Source organism: Daktulosphaira vitifoliae, unplaced genomic scaffold (genome assembly GCF_025091365.1).
Source record: "Daktulosphaira vitifoliae isolate Bord-2020 unplaced genomic scaffold, ASM2509136v1 Scaffold_4, whole genome shotgun sequence".
Classification (NCBI taxonomy): Eukaryota; Metazoa; Arthropoda; class Insecta; order Hemiptera; family Phylloxeridae; genus Daktulosphaira; species Daktulosphaira vitifoliae.
In genome coordinates, this window is record NW_026099575.1 from 35,893,437 (window position 1) to 35,917,306 (window position 23,870).

Consider the following 23,870-nt stretch of genomic DNA (forward strand, 5'->3'; position numbering starts at 1 on the left):
TGACCGGAAGCCGGTGGGCCGCGGAGCTTCCGCATGACGACCCGATAGGGTTTCCCCCACGGGTCGTGGTCCACCGACTTCACGAGTTCGGCTCAGCACTTCACTTTGGCCCGCCTGATGGCGAGCTTCAGCTCTTTGCGGGCCGACCTCAGCGCCTCCCTCGGGTCCGGGGACTCCGGTTCCCGCGGCCGTCGGTTGAAGCGCGTCATGGCCCTCCTGACCCTGACGCACTCCTCACGCCTGGCCGCCACCTCCTCGGTCCACCAGTGGACTGGCGGTCCGCGAGTCGTCGACGGTCGTTTGGCCGGGAGGGCGAAGTCGCAGGCTGCGACCACCCTCCGGTCCAACTCTTCCGCCGCTTCACTCGCGGAGACGCGCCGGCCCGGCACCGCGGGCGCCGACCATTGAGCGAGTAGTAGGCCCGTCTCAAAAGCGTCGACGTCCGTGGCCGGTCCGACCCGCCAGCCCACTCGTCCACTGCGAGACGGCACGCGGGGCACGGCTCGAGGGGGACGGCCGCCATCGCCGCACTCGTACACGATGTACCGGTGGTCGCTGAGGTTTTCCCTGTACGGGAGAACCGACCAGCCGGTCACGTGCGGGTGCAGCGACGGGGACACCAGCGTGACGTCCACCACCGAGCTCGAGGAGTGACCCTCGAACGTCAGGGTGGATCCCCTGTTGGCCGACACCAGCACGAGGGCTGACATCAGGTCCAACAGTTCTTCGCCACGCTGGTTCGTGTCCGCCGACCCCCAGACCGGGGAGTGAGCATTGAAATCCCCGGCCACAAGCTCCCCGCGACCGTCGCGCGGCCTCCCAAGCCTCCTCGCCCGTAGGCAGGAGGACACGGACTCGAGGAGTCCGGCGATCGGCAAGCTGGGCGGCGCGTAGCAGCTCAAGACGTCTATGCCGTCTATCTTCGCCATCCACCATCTCCTCGGTGATAACAAAACCACCAACAGTTACCTCAGTGACCCGGAGGTCACTGGAGGATGGCTGCTTGGCACATCCTCCGGCAGTAGCTTGGGCGAAAACGCCCCCTGGACCCTGCCTCACCAGTTCGACGGTCTTGGTCTTGGTACAGTCGCTGGATAACGACCGGGTCAGGCCTGTAGCGACACCCTTCTCAGCCGGCCCTGGAGACTCCGATTCTCCTGGAACGGTAACCGTAATGTTTGAATGGTTTCCTTCCATGTTCGGTTTTACAGGTGTCCTTCCCTCCGTTTTACCTACCGCCAGGGGATTTGTTTTCGGTGTTACCTTCACCTAGGTGGTCGCCTTACCAGGCTATCGGGCTCACCCGCCCGTTTTGAAATTACCCTCGTCGCTACCACTTATTCGTCCACTCAAGGAGTGACTTATATCACTGCTATCCTGCATATCTGCAGGGTTAACGAGCGAACGAGGAGCTCATTGTCCTCAACCGCTTATTCGTCAGCCCGAATGACTACATATTTCGCGGCTAACCTGCATATCTATAATTTAAAAATTATTATAATTCAAAAATAATCATAAAGGGAACAACAAAAACATGCAAACAAAAAATTAAAAATATAACGATTGCAAAATTAAAATAATTTAAAAAACACATTAATTATTACAGTCATTAAAAATAAATATTTAATAATTATTGCAACTGCTGTACAAGAATTACACATTTTAATAAATACTAAAGAACACCACAAAGGTGTTCATGAATGTCAATAAATAAACATGATAACGAAAATTAAAAATGTATGATTTTGTTCAAAACACACCACATAGTGTAGTCACCAATAGATAAAACACTGACTTACTAATTTTATTTAACAAATAAAAACGAATTACCCGCGTAATAAATCCGATATTTATTAAAGCCAGCACTCTTGGCCATTGGGTCGAGCCGCTATTCAATCACGGTCGTCCAGATACAACAGATGCGCAGCCTAAAAATTACAGAAACAAATTAAATTAATATTGCCATTTTCCTAATAATAATAATATATCTATAGTATTATTATTACAACTGCTATGAAATTGTCAATAACACGTTTCAATAAGAAATAATCATAAAAGGAATCACAAATATAAATGTAGTAAACACAAAAAAAAAAAAAGTATATATGTGTAAATATATATATATATATTTATAGAGAGAGATTGTACACTGATGTAGTACAATTCGCACTAATAAATGAAATACAAAATAACCTAATGATTAACATATGCAAAGTAAATCGGTTAAAATGTAAAAAGATAAACTCAACTATGAGAGAAATAAAATCATGACAATTAATTATTGTTTAATGAAATAAAATAAATTACCCTTGTAATTAGTGATGAGCAAAACAAGAACAAGACCAAGACTGTCAAAGTCTTGGTCATAGTCTTGTTCTTGATAGCTCAGTCTTGGTCTTGGTCTTGCTTTACTAACTCAGTCTTGGTCTTGGTTTTGGTCTTGCAAATCTAGTCTTGTTCTTGTTCTTGGTCTTGCTTTGCTAACTCAGTCTTGGTCTTGGTTTTGGTCTTGCAAATCTAGTCTTGTTCTTGTTCTTTGTCTTGCTTATTTAGTCTTGTTCTTGTTCTTGGTCTTGCCCATAAAATCTTGTTCTTGTTGTGAGTCTTGTCACAATACTCTTGCAAAATCTTGCATTCATTTATATTTGTAAAAAAATTCTACTTAAAAGGTTTAAATAACGAAGTTATCTACTTCAGTTTGTAAATTCAAATTTAATTTATATGCCATAGGATTTTTAAGTTAGAACTTAATATTAGCATAAACAATATGGATGATTTTTTTATGAATAGTTTGGGGTATTAAAAAAAAATAAACAAATAAATTAAATTATAAAAAAATAAGACGTTATTGAAACAAAGTATTTTTTCACTTTAAACTGATGGCGTAATATTGTCCGAATGGTAACGCAGCGGATGTGCGGTCGGGGAGGACGCGATTTCGATTCTCCTAGTCGGATAATTTTTTTTGCATTTTAATTAATTTTTTTCATTGAATAATGAACATGAATATATTTATTTTATGAGTTTACCAGTCGCCGGTTTTATGTATCGATTTTTAAAACCGGTTTTAAATAATAATCGCTTTCTGTTCATAGACACAGTTTTTAAAAATTATTGGTTTTGATTAACAAAACCGAAAAAAACTGTTATAACCAGTTTTTATAAAACCAGTTTCAGTCTCCGCTTTAGAAGTAAACAAAAATTTTATCTAATTTTATCATAATGTTTGAAGCACGGAATATTTATTTTTAATCTTCTTTAATTATTTAAAATTAATTAATTACAATTGAATGACAATAAATTTTGAAACATGATTGTAAAATTTTAAGTTAATCGGTAACATCAGCTCATAGGTAATATTTAATTTGAACAATACGCGTAATGAATAAAAATCAAAGTAAAATTTAATATTGTCGAATCTGTCATTAATAATCTTAACGATTTTAACCAACAACAATTTTTTTTTTTTTTTTGCAAGAGTGCAATACTCTTGCAGTTTTATTCTTGTTGTTGCAAGATTCTTGCATTTTGAGTCTTGGTCTTGGTCTTGTTCTTGCAAGTCTAGTCTTGTTCTTGTTCTTGGTCTTGCTAGAAAAGTCTTGGTCTTGTTCTTGTCAATTGAGTACAGTCTTGATGTTGGTCTTGCTGATATTATTACAGTCTTGGTCTTGTTCTTGGTTTCGTAGAAATGCAAGACCAAGCCAAAACCGCAAGAACAAGAGTAATTCTGCTCATCACTACTTGTAATAAATCCTAAACCATCAGCGATTTCCAGCGTATTCATAAGGACACAACAGATGTAAGTCTAAAAAATCCAGCACAGTGGGTTGGGGGCACAGTGGTGACGTGGGATAGTTGGATCAAGTATAATGATATCTAACAGTGATTAAAATCACTATCAAAAAAACGGTTCATTGCAAAATTTAGATAGTGTTTAATTTAAAAAAATTAGTTGATTATTCCAAAAGCTACATGATCAGCTATTTTCATATTAATATCCCGAATGAAAAAGGGATTATTAAAAAATATTATTTCTCATAAAACAAATGTGTTGATCCATACACTTTTCAATAAGTTATGGAATTATAAAGTTAATAATGTAAAAAATAAAATCGAGAATTTTCACACGAAAATAGCATTTGGTAGGCCATTTTCACCACAAAGACTCCAGAGTTCAATTTTTTTTCTTCATAATAAAGTATTACATTATCTTTAATTTAAGATATATATAAAAGTGTCAGACTTTCCGGAACATTTTCAAAAGTCAAGCTGAAAAAGTTTTCATTTTAAATCCCCCCCTGTAAAGGGTTAAATTTATAAAAAATATATGCCGAATGATAGGTAAAGGCATCAAGCATCTATATAAAAAAAAGTTACATTGATATGTTTATATATTATAAAGTTATGGCAGTTTTTAGTAAAAAAATTGAAAAAATTTTGAAAATAAGTGATTTTTAAATTTGTAATTTTTTTGGAGGTTTGTGATCTTTTAACGTATTATTGAAAGAAATCCGTTCGGTGAGAGCTGAGAAAAATTGGTAACAGATACAAAAAATAAATAAATAAAAAAAATACATCATAGTAAAACCAATACCTTCTCAGCTTCGCATTGAAGCTAAAATTACAAAATGAAAACTAATTTATCGGTGCCATTACCATAAAAAAGTACGTTAATTATTGACCGACTAATAATATTTAACAAATAAAAATGAATTATCCGTATAATAAATCCGTTATCCATTAGAACCAACACTCTTGACCAACAGGCCGAGCTATTATTGAAGCATTCCTCAGGATACAACAAACTCCTCCTAAATATTACAAAATCAAATTAATTAATACTGCCTTCACGATAATAATATATCTACAATATTATTATTACAAATACTGCGAAATTGCCAATAAACCATTTCAATAAGAAATATTCATAAAGGGAATCACAAATATAAATGTAGTACGTGCAAACAAAAAACGGTAGCACAGTAGAGTCGAGGTACAGTGTAGACAAGGCATAGATGGGACAAGTATAGATGATATTCGACAGTGATTAAAATCACTATCATAAGAAACGCTTCGATGCAAATCTGTAGATAGTGTTTCATTTAGAGAAATTGGTGGATTATTCCAAAAGCAACATCAACTCTTATTTCTTTGATTATATCCTAATTAGTAGTTCTTTGATTTTAAAATATAATATATGAATAAATACTAATTATAATTATTAAATTTAGTATGAAAATGATATTCAATAATTTAATATTGTAATTTAAACGGAGAAATTATAAAAATAATAAAGAAGTTGTATTTTTCTTTATTTTTGCGTGTATAAAAATTTAAAGGGCTAGATACAATAAATTTCAATAAAAACTGTTTGTTACTATAAATAAATGCACTGAACTACAAGGAACTTTCATCAGTAACAAAAATATACCATTCTAAATCAATTTCTCGCAATGTTTTCAAATCTGCAATTAGACTTTTTCTATCACTTCTAAGTTTTAATATTATTAAAAATTAGTATTTACATATGAAAAATTGGCATCGAAGCTAAAAAATTGGCTATTTAAGCTAACTCAAATTTAAAAATTACTTTTTCGACTTTAAAAATGTAAAAAAAATTTAATAAGTTTAATTTCTTATGTCTTATGAACTTTACTCTATGTCAATTAAATTATTTAATATTCATAAAGTCAATATATTCTCCTAATAAGATATTTTAAAATAAAATAAAATACAAAACCTAGAATTTTAATAGAAAAATAGCATATTTTTGAATACAGTAGCCATTTGCACATAGAAGATAGGTCGTCGGGACAAATTTTTTTTTTCGTTTTATAGTACATAAAATAAACTTTAATTTGATATATGTTTAAAGGACGCAGTATTTCCTGAAAATTTTCAAAAATTAAGTTGAAAAAGTTAGTTTTTGTAAAAAAGTTGCTATTTTAAATCCCTCTTTTGAGCAGAATAAGTGTTAGATTTTCAAAAAAATGATATCAAATGAAAGGGAAATATCTAAGGTTTTATTATAAAAAAAATGATGTTGATTTGTTTATTTTTGAAAAAGTTATGGAAGTTTTAAGAAACAAAAGTGAAAAACATTACAAAATTTACCGATTTCTAAATTTGTAATTTTTTTGGATATTTCCCCCATTTGCGGGGGAAATTTTTCAATTTTTAAGGGTAATATCTTCAACTAGTATCTAGTTGTGATCTTTTGGCGTATTGTTGAAAGAAATCGGTCCAGTGAGAGCTGAGAAAAAGTGGCAACAGACATAAAAAAAAATCACATCATGGTAAAATTAATAATTTCTCAGCTTCGCATCGAAGCTAAAATTAATATATATATTTATATAAAAAAAAATATGTGAACTAAATTGTAGAACTAATTGTTTTGTATAAGTTAAGTCCTTACAGTTTTTCTTTTAAATCCATTAGTTTTCTAGAAAAATGTCAAAAAACATAATATTTCGTAAAATTGCCGAAATTAGCATATTTACAAATATTTCATCATATATGACGAACCATATGTGATACGACCTAATGTTTCATACGAAAATTGTTTAAAATTAAATTTTACGAAATAAAAGTAATAAGTACAAATTTCATTGAACCGATTGTTTTATTGCTATAGCTGAAATAACTCGATCATATTACGATTTTTACTTAATATATGAATTTTATTGCTTAATTTAAATATATTTCATTTATATTGTAATGTGATGTATTTGTTTGACTTAAACGCATAATTATACTTACTTCTCAATATTATTGCATAAATAAAAAAAAAATTACTACGTAAAATACAAAATGTTAAATTCAACAGTTGAAGCTTTAGGCCATGACGTCGATTCTCATATTATAAATAAGTCTTCAATACATAGATGCCGTGATGCTATGCGAATTGAACGGGCTAATTTAATAAAAAAAAATTTTCAAAGTTGTCCTTCTATTTATGTCACTGTGCATTGGAATGGAAAGATTTTACCAGCTTTAAATGTAAGAGATTCAGGCATTGATAGGTTACCAATTGTGATAACTAGTAAAAATTTAGATTTATTAATTGGTATACCGAAACTGAAAAATTCGACGGGATATGAACAAGCTATTGTGCGTTAGATGATTGGGACTTATTAAATATTGTCCAAGCTCTATGCTGCGATACCACCGCATCTAATATTTAAAAACGTATAAAAAAATTGGAATAATATTGATGTTTCTAATACGATCTGTGGAATAGATGACGTCGAATGTGCTCTGCACTTGAAAATTATCGAAATGATATTCTCCAATTTTCTAGGGAAATGTTGGGAATCGGATGTTTTAGAGATAATCATCCGATTATAAAGAATTGCTCAAGCTATCTATAATTTTTTTAAATGGTGACTCAGATAAAAAAATTAAAATACACCCTCCTGGAGCCATGCACCAAGCTCGTTGGATGAGTAAAGCAATATATTGCTTAAAGGTTTTTTTTTACCGAAAACAGTATTTACTAAAAACTTTTAAAATAAATACTATTCGAGATATATGTATTTTTATTATTCGATTTTATTTAAAAGCCCGGTTTAACTGTACTGAACCGTCCAAAGCTCTGAATAACGACTTAAATTTTATCAAAGAATTAAAGTTATATGAACAACCGTTAATTGCGAAAGCAGCGTTAAACAAAATTTATAATCATTTATGGTACTTAACATAGGAAACAGCTGCTCTAACATTTTTTGACGATTCCATTTCAACAAAATAAAAAAATTAATGGTTGTATTCCTTAATAATGAGTCAATAATAAACCCTAGCAAACGTTTTATTCTTTCATCGTGTGATATTGACAAATTATTTCAGGTATAATAATTTTTGATATCTTTATTTTTTGATGACTATTGGATAATTGATATTTTTTTTTAGAAAAAACTGTAGCTTCTTTTTTGTCAAAAAGCAGTATGAAATTTTTTAAATATGCTAATTTCGGCAATTTTACGAAATATTATGTTTTTTGACATTTTTCTAGAAAACTAATGGATTTAAAAGAAAAACTGTAAGGACTTAACTTATACAAAACAATTAGTTCTACAATTTAGTTCACATATTTTTTTTTTTTGTGAGAGCGTTAATTTACGAGTTAATTGCTAAAAACTAAAAAAGTACCCCTTTTGGCCGATTTTCAACCCCAAGTCGGCACGGGTTAAACTTATCTGATCGTCTGAAATTGTTTGTTGTCACTTTTTATATGTATACACACATATGGGGGGGGGGGTGAGCCCGAAGAATTTCCAAAATTTTCAAAATAAGGGACACCCTAATATATATATATATAGAGAGAGAGAGAGATTGTATAGACTGATATAGTACATATTGCAGCAATAAATAAAATACAAATGCACTTAATGATTGACAAATACTAAGTAAATCGATTAAAATGCAAAGGGATGCACTCTCTTTAAAAAAAAATTAATCTTTTTTAATTAACGGAATGAAAACGAATACCCGTGCGATAAAGCCAATAAAGACGACCGCCAACAATCTGCAGCGCACAATTATCGTGGCACGACAGGAACACGATAAAAAAATTACAAAATCATACGGACAATTTAAAAATCATATTAATTACAGTCGTTGTAAGATCGTCGTCAAACGCACTTGTTTTTTTGTTTTTTAACGAATAAATATGCATTACCTGTATAATCGATAAATAGACGTATAACGGATAAATTTACAAAACGGAATCAAACAATACCGCCGTCATCGTCGTTAAAACGTAAACGATTCGAAAACCACGTTGACCATCGTGATCGCTGTAATATTACCAATCGATTAATAGAACTAAAAAATTTACAAAATCACATTAATTAATGATTACAGTCAATATTATATTGAAATAATGAAAAACAAACGACGCAAAAACGGAAATGCGGTGATAATGACGAAACGGCGGGAACACGACAGGCCGGGTGGGAGGCGCGTTCGTTTCGCTTTCCATGAAGCAACGAAAATCACGAATTTAAGAAAACGGGGACAGCGAAAAATTTGAGCGGCGGTAGGAAAAGACGCAAGCGCCGTCGAACGGTACCGAATAGGCGGAGAAAAAAGGCGAATTTTAACGAGAAAAAAAACGTAAAATTCTTCCAGGTGGCTCATATTTAGAAGGGCTGAGATTTAAGTATATAGCTAGAAACTAGAGACTAGAGAAAATATAACGTAGCGTCAGGCTCGTAGCAATCGTTGAATTTTATATTTATCGGTTAATTACTGTTATCAATAATTGCTGTTAACTGTTCGACAAAAAAAAACTCGTTTGTTATAAGTTACAAACCAGTATTTATATATAAAATAAATACTATTTGAAATATAAATTCAATTGACACGACCCGCGTCGCTTCGTTATACACGATGCCCCTCGCTCGTGCCACCCTTATCAGCCGTCGGGCTACTATTAGTATTTGACTAACCAACACCGCGTGTCCAACGGAGCAAAGTCCAGCAAATGCCACACGGCCGACGACGACATGCCGCAAATGATACGAGAGTCTTCTTCCCGTTAATATATTAAATATATTAAAATTTTATTGTAGGTCAAATTTAACTTTTAATACATAAAATATCGAAGAAACTAGTTTATAATATTGTAAAATGTATATACCATACAAAACAATTAGATTTTTAAAATAATACAATTGCATTTTCTTAATATAAATGACAATAACTAATACATTTTAAGAAATTAATAAATAACATAATTCGTTTTCAAAAGATTTTGTCCCATCCCATATCTTTAAAATCAAAGTCAATGAAGTTTTTACAAAATGTGGATAATTCCATGCACGCATTTTTATAATCGGCTATTGTATCAATTGTCTTAAAATAATCATTTTCCTCGGCAGTTTCTTCTAGAATACCAATAAATGGACTAGATTTCCCAATAAATTTACAGCGTTTTTGACCTCTCCATTTATAATATAATTGCCTATATAAAATTAATCTTTGTTTTAACATATTTTTTAGATACAGATCTACACTAGTAATGTGAAATGTTTGTAATCTATTTTTAAATAATTCTTCATACAAATAATTATCATTAAACGTTTTTATAATAAGATTTAATAACTTTTCTATGAATGATAATGAGATATGAGCACTATTAACTTCCCAAATTGATGCTTCTTTTAATTTTTTGACTACCGAAAATATTTTAGTGAAAAAATATTCTATGCTTTTAATTGTTTCAAATAAGTTTTTTATGGAATTCATGTATGTTAATATATTTAATTCAGAAAATTCAGTCAATTTTAATTTTTCATTATGACAAAACTGTACAATTGGAGTTAAATACCAAATATAATTTGAAAATATTTCAAAGAACTTGCAATTCAATAATTGTATTATGTATTGTTTTTTGAGATTAAAACCATGTACACTAACTGGATCTCTTACTATGCGATTTGCACTTATAACTTGACCATGATGAATAATTGATATGTGATCGACAGTTTTCCATTCTCCATTTTCGACAAGAATTTTTAAAGTTGTTATTTCAGTAAATGGTTGTACTAAATATTCTTGTGGATGTAACAGATGTTGCATACTACATTAAAAAATAAATAGAAATTTATTAATGACATCTTATAAATGTATATTCTGATTTTATATTCAGAGAGATTTATCAAAAAATCTACCTTCAATTTTTTGTTAAATAATGATTTTTTCGTAAAAATGTATGAAAAAAGTTTTTTTTGTACTTTGTTATCTATGATAAATATCAAATTATATTAAATAATATATCTAAAAGTAGTTTTTAGGGATAACTTCAGACTGTTAAATGGTTAGCTATAATTATTTTAGTATAATTGAAGAGAGTATACTAAATAAATATTTGAAAAATTTTAATTAAAAAAAAAAATTTAACCTAAGTAAAATTAAAAATTAGTATTATTTACGAGAGGAGGTTAACGTACCCTAACATTCCCCTTAGTTATGCTACTCCCAATTAATTTCATTTCAAATTTTTATGATAGTAAATGATAAATTTCTCTTACTTATGTGCATTAGGGTTCAGTAATATGTCGAAGTTGAAATTATCGTAATAATTTTCCTTTGTGTTTGAATAAAATAAATTTAGACCTTTTAATACGAAAAAAAAGAAATCATTTTCAATACATTTTTGGGATAAATATTCCTCTTTGTATTTATACTTTAAATCTGGTCGCTGAGGTATAATAAATACTGTACTAATATCATTTAAAACAGAAATTGCTCTTTCTGTCACATTCTTAATAAGTTCTTTTGTTTTAGAAATTACTAGTAGCGCTTCGTTGATTTTGGATTGATTATATTCATCTTGATTGCTTGCTAGACACGTCTGATCTTTTATCTGAATGGAATCTATAAAATACTTAACCAAATAAACTTCATCAACTACAGTATATGGGTTACGTGGAATTTTTACAAAAATACGTTTAACATCTAAATAACTCAGAAACCACATTACTTGGTATATGCTATTGAACATCACAGTAGATTTCGTCATTCCAATTTCAAGTAATGATGTGCAATTAATAAAATTGTAAAAAAAGTTGGCTGTTAAAANTGTGCAATTAATAAAATTGTAAAATAATTTGGCTGTTAAATACTTTTCACATTCTTCTATTATTATATTAATGTGTTCAACGAAAGTCTGTAGTATTTCTATATATTTAAAGTTAAATACACTCACAATGTAACTGAAAATACGCAAAAAATTATTCTCATCGATTTTTATCGCCATTAACTCTTCTGCACTAATAATATTGCCTGAGTCCTGAATCAATAAATCGTTATTTATTGAGTGCCATCCTGTTTGATGACAAATGTAACTTACTACTTGAGTCAAATATTTAAAATATTCTCTCCTTATCGGACTACTTTTTAAATACTTCGAATTTTGAATTAGTGTCAATTGCATTAAAATTATAAAAATAATAAAAACTCTTTTACGCATTTTCTTTATTTGTATAACTTTATAATGAAAAGTAATCTATTTTATTGAATTTGTAATTTTGTATTTATTAAAATTTAATTTTCATATACAAGACGATTTAAATCCATTTAAAAAAATAATGAAAAATTGCCTTTTACTTAATATAAAAATAATAATTTAATCATTATTTATTTTTAACATCAATTTTTAATGTTAGCGTATACCATAAATTTAAATATAAAATGAATAAATAAATTATTTGTTAACACGTTGCGTTATTTTTAAGAATTTCTAAGGTATTTGAAGTGACTTTCTTTATAAATAATAGTAATTTTAATATTTTTATTTCATGTAAAATATGCATTAATTATTTGATAATTAAATATTTTAATATCCGTAGTGACTTTGATATTAGGATAGAGTGATGTACGATGTATTAATAGAATATTTTCCTATAGCAATATTATAGTCCACATCATATTTTACCAGTTAATTTACGTTTTGTTAACACTCCACTAATATATTTTATCTTTTAATATTATAATTTCTTAAATAATACTATTAATTGTAATATTTACGGTGTATCTTTTGAACATGAATTTTTATTAAGTCCGTCTTTATCCAAAAAAGTAGATAGACATAAATGACAATCAAATCGTTTATCGTCAAGGATTTTTCTATGTCTCACAAAACATTTTTTGGCAACATTCACTTTTGTACACGATCAACTGATTTACAAAAAAATTGTATAGTTACTCTACATTAATATTTACTTATTAGCATGAAAATGTTTATTAATATTAACGCATTAAAGTAATTGAACAACTAAAAAGAATTTTATTAAATATTGCAAAGGTAATATCGCCTATAATATAATTAAAATATCCAGAACTGAATTAATTTTAATGATTTATTTTAACTAATAAAAAAGTTGTCATTTTGAATCCCTTCCTGTGGGTGAGGAAAGGGTCAGATTTATAAAAAGAATATACCAAATTATTGGTAAAATTATATTGTTTAGGTCATTTATTATAAAGTTATAACAGTTAACAAAGTAATAAGTTTTATAAACTGTATTACATGGAACTTGTATCAGAAGCAAAATTATACTTTTCTAAATCTACTTTTGGCGCCGTTTTCAAATCTGCAATTAGACTATTTCTATAACTTCTAAGTTTTAATAATATTACTTATTATTAAAAAATAAGTATTTACATATAAAAAAAAATAATTCAAAACAAAAAAAAATAGATTTAAATTAATATCGATTTTGATTCTTAATATATTAAAAATAAGAAAAATAACATATTTAACCTATTTTGTTAATCCATTAAAGTTGATTTTTTTTAAATTTTATGGTAAAAAAAATTAAATTATTACCATAACTTAGCACAATTTGCAAGTTTGAAATTGACGACATTAAATTAAATAAAAACCAGTACAAGTGGATCGCGGCACAGTGTTGACGTGGCATAATTGGATCAAGTATAATGATATCTGACAGTAATTAAAATCACTATCAAAAAAATCACTAGAATGTCTATCTATCTTTAGATAGTGTTTAATTTTCAAAAATTGGTGGATTATTCCAAACGCTATAACATCTGCTAGTTCCTTATTAATATCCTGATTAAGATAAAGTATGTCGAATGAAAAAGGGATTATTTAAAAATATTATTTCTCATAAAAAAATTGTGTTTATTCAAACACTTTTCAATAAGTTATGGCATTATAAAGTTAAAAATGTAAAAAATAAAATCGAGAATTCTCACACAAAGATAGCATTCACCGTGAAGGCAAAATAAAGTCAGAAATTTTTTTTTTCCATAATAAAGTATATAACATTAGCTTTAATTTAAGATATATACAGGGTGATTTTTTTATCATAACCCACTCAATTACTTGCAGAATAATAATAATTTAAACATTTTTTTTTTTTTATTATCTTTAGTTACACATTGTTCTTGAATTTTTAACAATGTAATACTTTTTAAGTTCATCCCTTATGCCTTGGAGGGGGGTCAACTTTGNTACTTTATTTATAATAAGTAAACAAATAATAAAATCTCCTTTCAGTATTGATGTTCGTAAATTACTTGCTTTTGATGATGTTGCAGTGTCATTCCACTTCGAAATTATAAATAACGATTCAATTAGGTACACAAAAAGCTCAAGAAAATCATTGACAGCATAAAAACGTTCAACTCATTTAGTCGCACATAATTGTTTTAATGATTTTTTAGTTATACATTTTTGACTTTCTTCGATTTGACTTTTCAACACATCTTTTCGCTTTGGGTATATGAAAAAATCTCTAACTTTAGATGTTGTTCCTAATCAATTTCGTGTTTTTTGTATAGAAGATGAATAAGAAATAGCAAGGTTTAAAACATGAACAGCACAATGAACAAACGTCGCAAGCGGATATCTTTGGTGAATAAGAGATTGAGCTCAATTGGTAATCAAATTCTATATTCTAACATCGATATTAGCAGGTACACAGCANTTTTTTATAACATCGATATTAGCAGGTACACAGCATTGTTATTATCAATGATAGTAAGGCACATTGTTATGAGTTTATAAATACACTAACTGACAATACAGAAAGTATATCTATTGATAATCATAATTGATAATAAACAATCCGTGACTGAGACAGCAATGTCATAAAAATCCAATTAGCTACCTGTATTTACAATCCCATGTGTATTATACATGTATATTAACTCAAAATTTTGAAACTTTAAATGTTTATATCTAATAAGCTAATAAAGTTATATTAAAAATTCAAATGCCATTTACTATTAAATTAAAAACTCAAACATTTTATTAAATTAAAAATATGTGTTACCATTTAAAAAAACAAAGTTGACCCCCCTCCAAGGCATAAGGGATGAACTTAAAAAGTATTACATTGTTAAAAATTCAAGAACAATGTGTAACTAAAGATAATAAAAAAAAAAAAATGTTTAAATTATTATTATTCTGCAAGTAATTGAGTGGGTTATGATAAAAAAATCACCCTGTATATATAAATAAAAGTGTCAGACCTTCCCGGATACTTTCAAAAGTTAAGTGTTAGAGTAAATTTTTTGTGAAAAAGTTGTCTTTTTAATTCCTCCCTGTGGGCAGATAAAGGGTCAGATTTATAAAAAAAATATACCAAATGATAGGTAAAGACATCAAGTATCTAAAAAAATGATTGATCCATACATTTTCCAAAAAGTTATAGCATTGCTAAGTTAAAAATGTAAAAAAGAATTATTTTACAAAAATCATATTTTTTTTATTAACTTTGATGCTTATTTTTACCATGAAGACAATATAAAGTCCAAAATTTATTTTTTTTCATAATAAAGTATATAACATTAGCTTTAATTTAAGATAAATATATATAAATGTAAACTTTCCAGAACTCTTTCAAAAGTTAAGTTGAAAAAGTTAATTTAGGTTAAATTTATTAAAAAAAATAACAAATGATAGGTAAACAATGATAGTGGTAACAGACACAAAAAAATAAATGAATCCATTCACATCGAAGCTATAATTTAGTTGATAGCTCCATAAGTTACACAGTTTGTCAGTTAAAAATAATTAATGATAACAAAAATAAATTTTTTATGTTTTTTCGATAATGTAATTATTTGTTGAATAATTAAGTGGATTATGATAAACGATTTACTTTGTATATGTATGTATATACCCGTTTATTTTTAATGTGGTCATTTCAACGAACTGAAGTCAAATTTCTATAAATAATTTTGGCTAAATAGAATTAAATAATCTATTTATTAGATACTTTGTTTTATTTTTTAGTATTATAAAAATAATAAATGTGTAATGAATAAAAAAGAATAATATTTTTCTCATTCATTTTTAAATTATTTATAATAGCAAACACACAAATAAAATTAATTATAAGTATTATAAAAAATTAAAATTTTTCAACTTAATAGTAACACAAATACATTATGGTATAAATCTACTTTATCTAACACCATTTATTTCAATAAAATGTTATAATATTCTTAATATAGTAATTACTTTAAGAGAAATCTAGTGGTTTGCGTTAAAAGAATTCCCCAATATGTACAAAGTTTTTGAGATCTTATAACTCGTATACTTATATGTTTTATAATAATTATCATCACTTTGTTAAAACCATATTTTATATTATTTGTTTTAATAATAAAATAAATAAAAATAAATTTTGTTTTTAAGTTTTTCAAAATATCATAATAGACATTTTTAGTCATCGTATTACAAAATATTTTGATAGCAAATTTATGACAAGTACTTAATAGATACAATTATTGTAATACATTAAATGATTAATAACAAAGGAGGGTACAACTAGTACTGATATATGAGTACTCCGTCCGCACGCACTCTATGTAAAAGTTATGAATTTAACGTAGTTCAAATCTTTTAACATCATTTTAAGAAAAGTAACACAACATTTTTATTGGATGAAAAGTTATTAACGTTAAAACTTTTATTAAATGACTTCTTTTAGTTTTGTAATTTTGAGATATTTTTATAAATTACTAATATTGAGAGGATTTTTTCAAATTTCAGTAATGAGAGGTTCAACTACATTAACTTTTGACATATTTTTATTAAAACCGGTTTAGTGAGAGCTTAGATATTTAATGGACAGACAAAAAAACGCGCATATCATAAAACCAATTTCTTCACAGATTTTCATCAAAGCTAAAAAAGTTTATTATGTTGAATTAAATAATAATATATGTTAGATAATATATATAGAGAAGATAGGGTAAGGTACGAACATATAAATGGGAGTATAGGTGTAGCGTCAATCATGGAAAATATCAGAGAAAATAGATAGTTTGGTCTTATTATGAATCGGAAGCTGTAAGAATAGTTACAGAAATGGATGTTGAAGAAAGAAGAGTTAGAGGAAGACCAAAGATGGTTGGAGATGGATGGATGTTATTAAATGCGATATGAGGACAGCTGATGTGAGCGTAGATGATGTGGGAGATTGTGTCAAGTGGAAATTTAGGATAAGAGTGGCCTATCCCAAGTAGTTTGGATTTAGGCGAAGAAAAAACGAAAAAAATATATAAAATTAGTTTTTATATTAAGTTACACAGTGAAATCATATAACTAAAACATTTTTTAGTGATTAAAAAAAACTTTTACGTCATTTATAAATCTGAAATTATTATTTCGTATGTCAAAATAATTCAAGACTTCAGTTTTACTATTGTATTTAAACAATTGTTAAAACACACTTAATATTTTACATTTTCTTAAAAAATAATAATTTTCATAGAGAACAATGAGTTTAAAGCCATTAAGTTTTTACTAATTTTATTAATAAACTAATAATGATATTACAATATTAACTCAATTTTTAACTTATCTAGGCCAAAGCAATGTTTATACTGAGAAAACTATTAAAAAAATTTAATTTATCTTTGATTCAGTGTTCTTTTTACGTAAATTAATATTTATACTGTAAATTCGAGAAGATACCTAATAATATCAAGAAACTCATTTTTTTATCAAAACTAAATCGTATTTTTAAAATCGATAACATAAATTAAAAATAAAAATTTATTTTCTAATATAGTTAAATGTAAAAGAAAAAAGGTACATTCGGATTATACAGAGTTCATTTATTAAATATAGTACAATCAAAATAATCTTAAAGGGGTAAGAATATGATTATAAAACATATATAAGCTTATAGTTGTATACATATAACTGTTGAATACAATATTTTTTAATTTTTGAAATATATCTATTTATATGGCATTTGTAAGTGCTCTAAGGTAAATAATTTTTTTTTAACGAAGTTGTTGCTAACATATTCACATGAAATAAAAGAAAAAAGTTATTTTCGGGTTGTTCATGGTTTATTTATAACTAAGGAGAATCATTAAAAAATATGATATTTAAGGGGAAATCAAAAATAAGATAAATTATATTTAATAACCTAACTTTAATAAAACATTAATATTTACAAGTTTAAAATATTTAAAAAACCGCTCTAAACAAAAAAATAAAATTTAATAAAATATAATCTTATCAAATATTAATAATAATCTCCGAAAAACGTTGGAGTCGAATCCAATTTGTTATTAATAAAACATTTTTCAATTTGTACATTGTCGTTGAGTGATATGGCTAAAGATTGACACTGAAAAATAAAGAAACATTAGTTGAAAATAAATTTGATATGTGAACTAACATACGTTTGAAAGGCAAATATTTTTCGGTAAGTGAAAATCAACGTGTGGGACGAATTTTTGGGCAAAGAACACTAACAAATCATCACAAATGTTATTCAAAAATGCGCATATAATCCCCACAAAAAAAATTTTTGGTAGTTTTTGTATTATTAATAAAATTAAGTGTATAAATTTAATAAATGAAAATTGAATATACTTTTATAATATCTATAAAAAAACAATGCTATTAATCTGGGCATTAATAAAGCATATACTACTATTCCTCAAACTGCTGAACACATAAAGTAAAAATCAAGATACTTTTTACAAATATATACTTTAAAACTTGTCTAAGTATTTAAACGCTATATACTTATCAAAAATCACGGAGTTTTCTTTCTTATATATTATTATTTTTTGACGATTAAATAATTCATTTTATTTATTTTGAACAAATAACTTATTTTAATATACTTACGTATAATGGTCAAAATATTCATATTTTACTAGATTATTAATACTTAATATTCATTTCATCTCACTTATAGTTTTTTGGTAAACAACTCTCAGTGCTGTAGTATGATATTATCTAGTTTATTTAATACCATCTCAATTATCAGAGTGGCCCATGCATCGATATCTTATTCTAATGTTTTTAGTGCTTGACTGTGCTATAAAAGAACATGTAAAAAATGATTCAATGACATAGCTGAAGCAGTCTTAACGAAAAGCATTTCAAATAGCGCCCTGATATATCATTGAATAGTTCGACGTTATGATAATACATTTTTTCTAACATCTCTATATCAAGTCCTTAAGAGTCATCTTGTGCAGGTAATGATGCAAAATGTTCAACGAATGTTCATTCATAAAAGTGATATTACCTTTGCAGTATTTAATAAAATTCTTTTTAGTTGTTCAATTACTTTACTGCGTTAATGTTAATAAACATTTTCATGCTAATAAGTAAATATTAATGTAGAGTAACTATACAATTTTTTTGTAAATCAATTGATCGTGTACAAAAGTGAATGTTGCCAAAAAATGTCTTGTAAGATATAGAAAAATCTTTGACGATAAACGATTTGATTGTCATTTATGTCTATATACTTTTTTGGATAAAGACGGACTTGTTCAAAAGATATACCGTAATTATTACAATTATTATTATTGTTTAAGAAATAGTAATATTAAAAGATAAAATATATTAGTGGAGTGTTAATAAAAGTAAATTAACTGTGACACGACTTGCGTCGCAAAAATGTGGTCGACACTGGTTTTGAGGGTAGAGACCCGTGGGCCGTTTATTAAATGAGCGACAACAGATTATGTTAACAAAAATAAAACAAACCGAAAAGATAAACACAGTAATAATAATCTTCGCATAATATCGCGGCACTTTCGCTGGCGTCGACGACGCGATGTTCGGCGTAATCCTTGGACGGCAAAATGGTTAGCAGCGTTGTAGGCGACGGTGCGCGGGTGCGGTTCGGCTGTCGACGTTGTCGCTTTCACAACGGGAGGAAGACTCTCGCACCATTTGCGGCGGGTCGTCGTCGGCCGTGCGGCATTTGCTGGACTTTGCACCGTAGCGTATAACACGCGGTGTTGGTCAGTCAAATATTCATAGTAGGGCGACGGCTGATAAAGGTGGCACGAGTCGCGGGGCATCGTGTATAACGAAGCGACGCGGGCCGTGTCAACTGGTAAAATATGATGTGGACTATAATATTGCTATAGGAAAATATTCTATTAATACATCGTACATCACTCTATCCTAATATCAAAGTCACTACGGATATTAAAATATTTAATTATCAAATAATTAATGCATATTTTACATGAAATAAAAATATTAAAATTACGATTATTTATAAATAAAGTCACTTCAAATACCTTCATTCTTAAAAATAACGCAACGTGTCAACAAATAATTTATTTATTCAATTTTATATTAAAATTAATGGTATACGCTAACATTGATGTTAAAAATAAATATTGACTTTTTTAAATTATTTTTTTGTAATAAGTAGAGGGTGATTTTGAATCATTTTTTTAAATGGATTTCAATCGTCTTGTATATAAAAATTAAATTTTAATAAATACAAATTTACAAATGCAATAAAATAGATTACTTTTCATTATAAAGTTATACAAATAAAGAAAATGCGTAAAAGAGATTTTATTATTTTTATAATTTTAATGCAATTGACAATAATTCAAAATACGAAATTATTAAAAAATTTTCCGAAAAGGAGAGAATATTTTAAATATTTGACTCAAGTAGTAAGTTACATTTGTCATCAAACAGGATGGCACTCAATAAATAACGATTTATTGATTCAGGACTCAGGCAATATTATTAGTGCAGAAGAGTTAATGGCGATAAAAATTGATGAGAATAATTTTTTGCGTATTTTCAGTTACATTGTGAGTGTATTTAACTTTAAATATATAGAAATACTACAGACTTTCGTTGAACACATTAATATAATAATAGAAGAATGTGAAAAGTATTTAACAGCCAAATTATTTTACAATTTTATTAATTGCACATCATTACTTGAAATTGGAATGACGAAATCTACTGTGATGTTCAATAGCATATACCAAGTAATGTGGTTTCTGAGTTATTTAGATGTTAAACGTATTTTTGTAAAAATTCCACGTAACCCATATACTGTAGTTGATGAAGTTTATTTGGTTAAGTATTTTATAGATTCCATTCAGATAAAAGATCAGACGTGTCTAGCAAGCAATCAAGATGAATATAATCAATCCAAAATAAACGAAGTGCTACTATTAATTTCTAATACAAAAGAACTTATTAAGAATGTGACTGAAAGAGCAATTTCTGTTTTAAATGAAATTACTATAGTATTTATTATACCTCAGCGACCCGATTTAAAGTATAAATACGAAGAGGAATATTTATCCCAAAAATGTATTGAAAATGATCTCTTTCTTTTTGTATTAAAAGGTCTAAATTCATTTTATACAAACACAAAGGAAAATTATTACGATAATTTCAACTTCGACATGTTACTGAACCCTAATGCACATAAGTAAGAGAAATTTATCATTTAATATCATAAAAATTTGCAATAAAATTACTTGGTAGTGGCATAACTAAGGTGGATGTTAAAGTACCTTAACCTACTCTCCCATATTATTACATGTAACATATCATTTATTATTATGAATATTAATAATTTTACTAAATACAGTATGATTTATTAAGCATATTACTCACAATTGTAATATTATTTAATATAACTTGATATTTATCATAGATTACAAAGTACAAAAAAACTTTTTTCATACATTTTTACGGAAAAATCATTAGTAAATAAAAAATTGGATGTAATATTCCTGATAAATCTCTCTGATTATAAAATCAGAATGTAAATTTATAAGATGTCATTAATAAATTTCTATTTATTTTTTAATGTAGTATGCAACATCTGATACATCCACAAGAATATTCTTTAACACGATTTACTGACATAACAACTTTAAAAATACTTGTCGAAAATGGAGAATGGAAAACTGTCGATCACATATCAATTATTCATCAGGGTCAAGTTATAAGTGCAAATCGCATAGTAAGAGATCCAGTTAGTGTACATGGTTTTAATCTCAAAAAACAATACATAATACAATTATTGAATTGTAAGTTCTATGAAATATTTTCGAATTATTTGTCGTATTTATCTCCGATTATACACTTTTTCCATGATGAAAAACTAAAATTATTTGAACTTTCTGATTCAAATATATTAACATACAAGAACTGTATAATAAACTTATTTGAAACAAATAAAAGTACAGAATATTTTTTCAATAAAATCTTTTCGGTAGTCAAAAAATTAAAAAATGCATCAATTTGGGAAGTTAATAGTGTTCATATCTCATTATCATTCATAGAAAATGTATTAAATCTTATTATGGAAACGTTTCATTGTTTGTATGAAGAATTATTTAAAAATAGATTAGAAAAATTTCACATAACTAGGGTAAATCTGTATCTAAAAAATATGATAGAACAAAGATCAATTTTAAATAGGCAATTATATTATAAAATGCGATGTAAAAAACGCTGTCAATTTATTGGGAAATCTAGTCCATTTATTGGTAATCCTGAAGAAACTGTCAAGAAAAATAATCATTTAAAGAAAATTTATACAAAAGCCGATTATCATAATGTGTGTATGGAATTATCCACATTTTGTAAAAACTTCATTGACATTGATTTTAAAGATATGGGATGGCATAAAATCTTATGAAACCGAATTATACTGTTTATTAATTTCTTAAAATGTATTAGTTATTGTCATTTATATTAAAAAAATACAATTGTATTATTTTAAAAATCTAATTGTTTAGTATGGTTTATACATTTTACAGGATTATAAACTAGTTTCTTCGATATTTTATGTATTAAAAGTTAAATTTGTCCTTGAATACAATTTTAATATATTTAATAAATGTTTAATATTTATATTTTAAATAGTATTTATTTTATTCGTAAATACTATTTTGTTACTTATTAGTAATAATATTATAAAGAAGGCGATAGAAAAAATCTAATGGCAGATATTAAATCTGCTTAAAATATATTTTGAAAAGTATTCTTTGATCTCTAATAACATTTTTTTCAAATATTACCGAACCGATTTATCTTAACAATACGTCAAAAGGTAAAAATTTGGATCAAATTGAAGACATTTCCCTCAAAAATTTGAAAATTTTGCCCTCGTTCCCCATACTAGTGTAAATCCCCCAAAAATTAAGTTTTTAAAAATCAGTAAATTTCGATATTTTTTTATTTTTTTTCTCTATGAAGTGCCATAACTTATTTAAATATAAAAAATGAAAATAATTCTTTTTAAAATCAAACCTTAGATATTTTTTTCTATTTGATATAATTTTTTTTTGAAAATCTTACCTGTCTCACAAGAGATTCAAAATTACAACTTTCGTACAACAATTTAACTTTTTCAACTTAAGTTTTGAAAATATTCTGGGAATACTCCGAACTTCAAACATATACTAAAATAAAGCTAATGTTTTGTTATATAAGTTTAAAAAAAAAAAAAATTGTATCCTGACGACTTATCTTCTATGTGAAAATGGTTTCCATAAAAAAATATGCAATTTTGGTGTTAAAATTTACTATTTCATATTTTATTTTTTCAACTTTAAATTACTATAACTCTTTGAAAAATGTATGAATCAATAGAAATTTTTGTTTATAAATAAATTATATATATGAAGAATGATTGTGTCAAACGTTCTATGTGCCAAAAACATATTTGTTCAGAAAACACAAAAAACAATGGTAACAATGGCATGTCTCACATTACGAACACCATTTATGAATGCAATTTTGTACAAGTAAAAAATTTAATTGACATTTGAAACACATACAAGATTGTGGCCTTTGACACATAGAACATAAATCAGAAATAAAACAATTTTTCACTTTTTTGGCACATAGAACGTTTGACACATTCACTCTTCATATGTATTATTTTATTTTATTATAAGGGGATTACACTGATTTTCATAAATATTATATCAATCTAATTGACATAGTATAAAAAGTTAAACATATTTAAATTTTTTTGTTTCTTTGAAGTCGAAAAAAATAACTTTGAAAATTTGAACTAGCTAAATTTCCATTTTTATTAAGTGACAATTGCGACGTA

General features: G+C 28.1%; 2 protein-coding genes across 2 annotated transcripts in view; one reads left to right on the top strand and one right to left on the bottom strand.

Annotated features, from left to right (window-relative positions):
• LOC126904811 (uncharacterized) overlaps positions 1–22,662 on the top strand; it is a 39,274-nt gene extending 16,612 nt beyond the window's left edge. Inside the window, exons 2-3 of the mRNA XM_050684078.1 lie at positions 21,140–21,224; positions 21,614–22,662. Of these exons, the coding sequence (XP_050540035.1) occupies positions 21,140–21,224; positions 21,614–22,445 (917 nt within the window). The 3' untranslated portion in view covers positions 22,446–22,662. The remainder of the gene's footprint in view (positions 1–21,139; positions 21,225–21,613) is intronic.
• Positions 9,651–11,577, bottom strand: LOC126904813 (uncharacterized). Its single transcript, XM_050684083.1, has 2 exons — positions 11,034–11,577; positions 9,651–10,582 (listed from the first exon to the last, which is right to left on the bottom strand). The coding sequence occupies exons 1-2, from the start codon at positions 11,522–11,524 to the stop codon at positions 9,745–9,747; spliced, it is 1,329 nt and encodes a 442-aa protein (XP_050540040.1). The 5' UTR covers positions 11,525–11,577; the 3' UTR covers positions 9,651–9,744.
• Positions 22,663–23,870: the final 1,208 nt, after the last annotated feature.

Excerpts from the sequence above, each read along its gene's own strand:
- LOC126904813 (XM_050684083.1), bottom strand. The coding sequence starts at position 11,524 with ATGACGAAATCTACTGTGATGTTCAATAGCATATACCAAGTAATGTGG. Across the intron at positions 10,583-11,033 it reads CTGAACCCTAATGCACATAA|TATGCAACATCTGTTACATC; the intron begins GTAAGAGAAATT and ends TTTTTAATGTAG.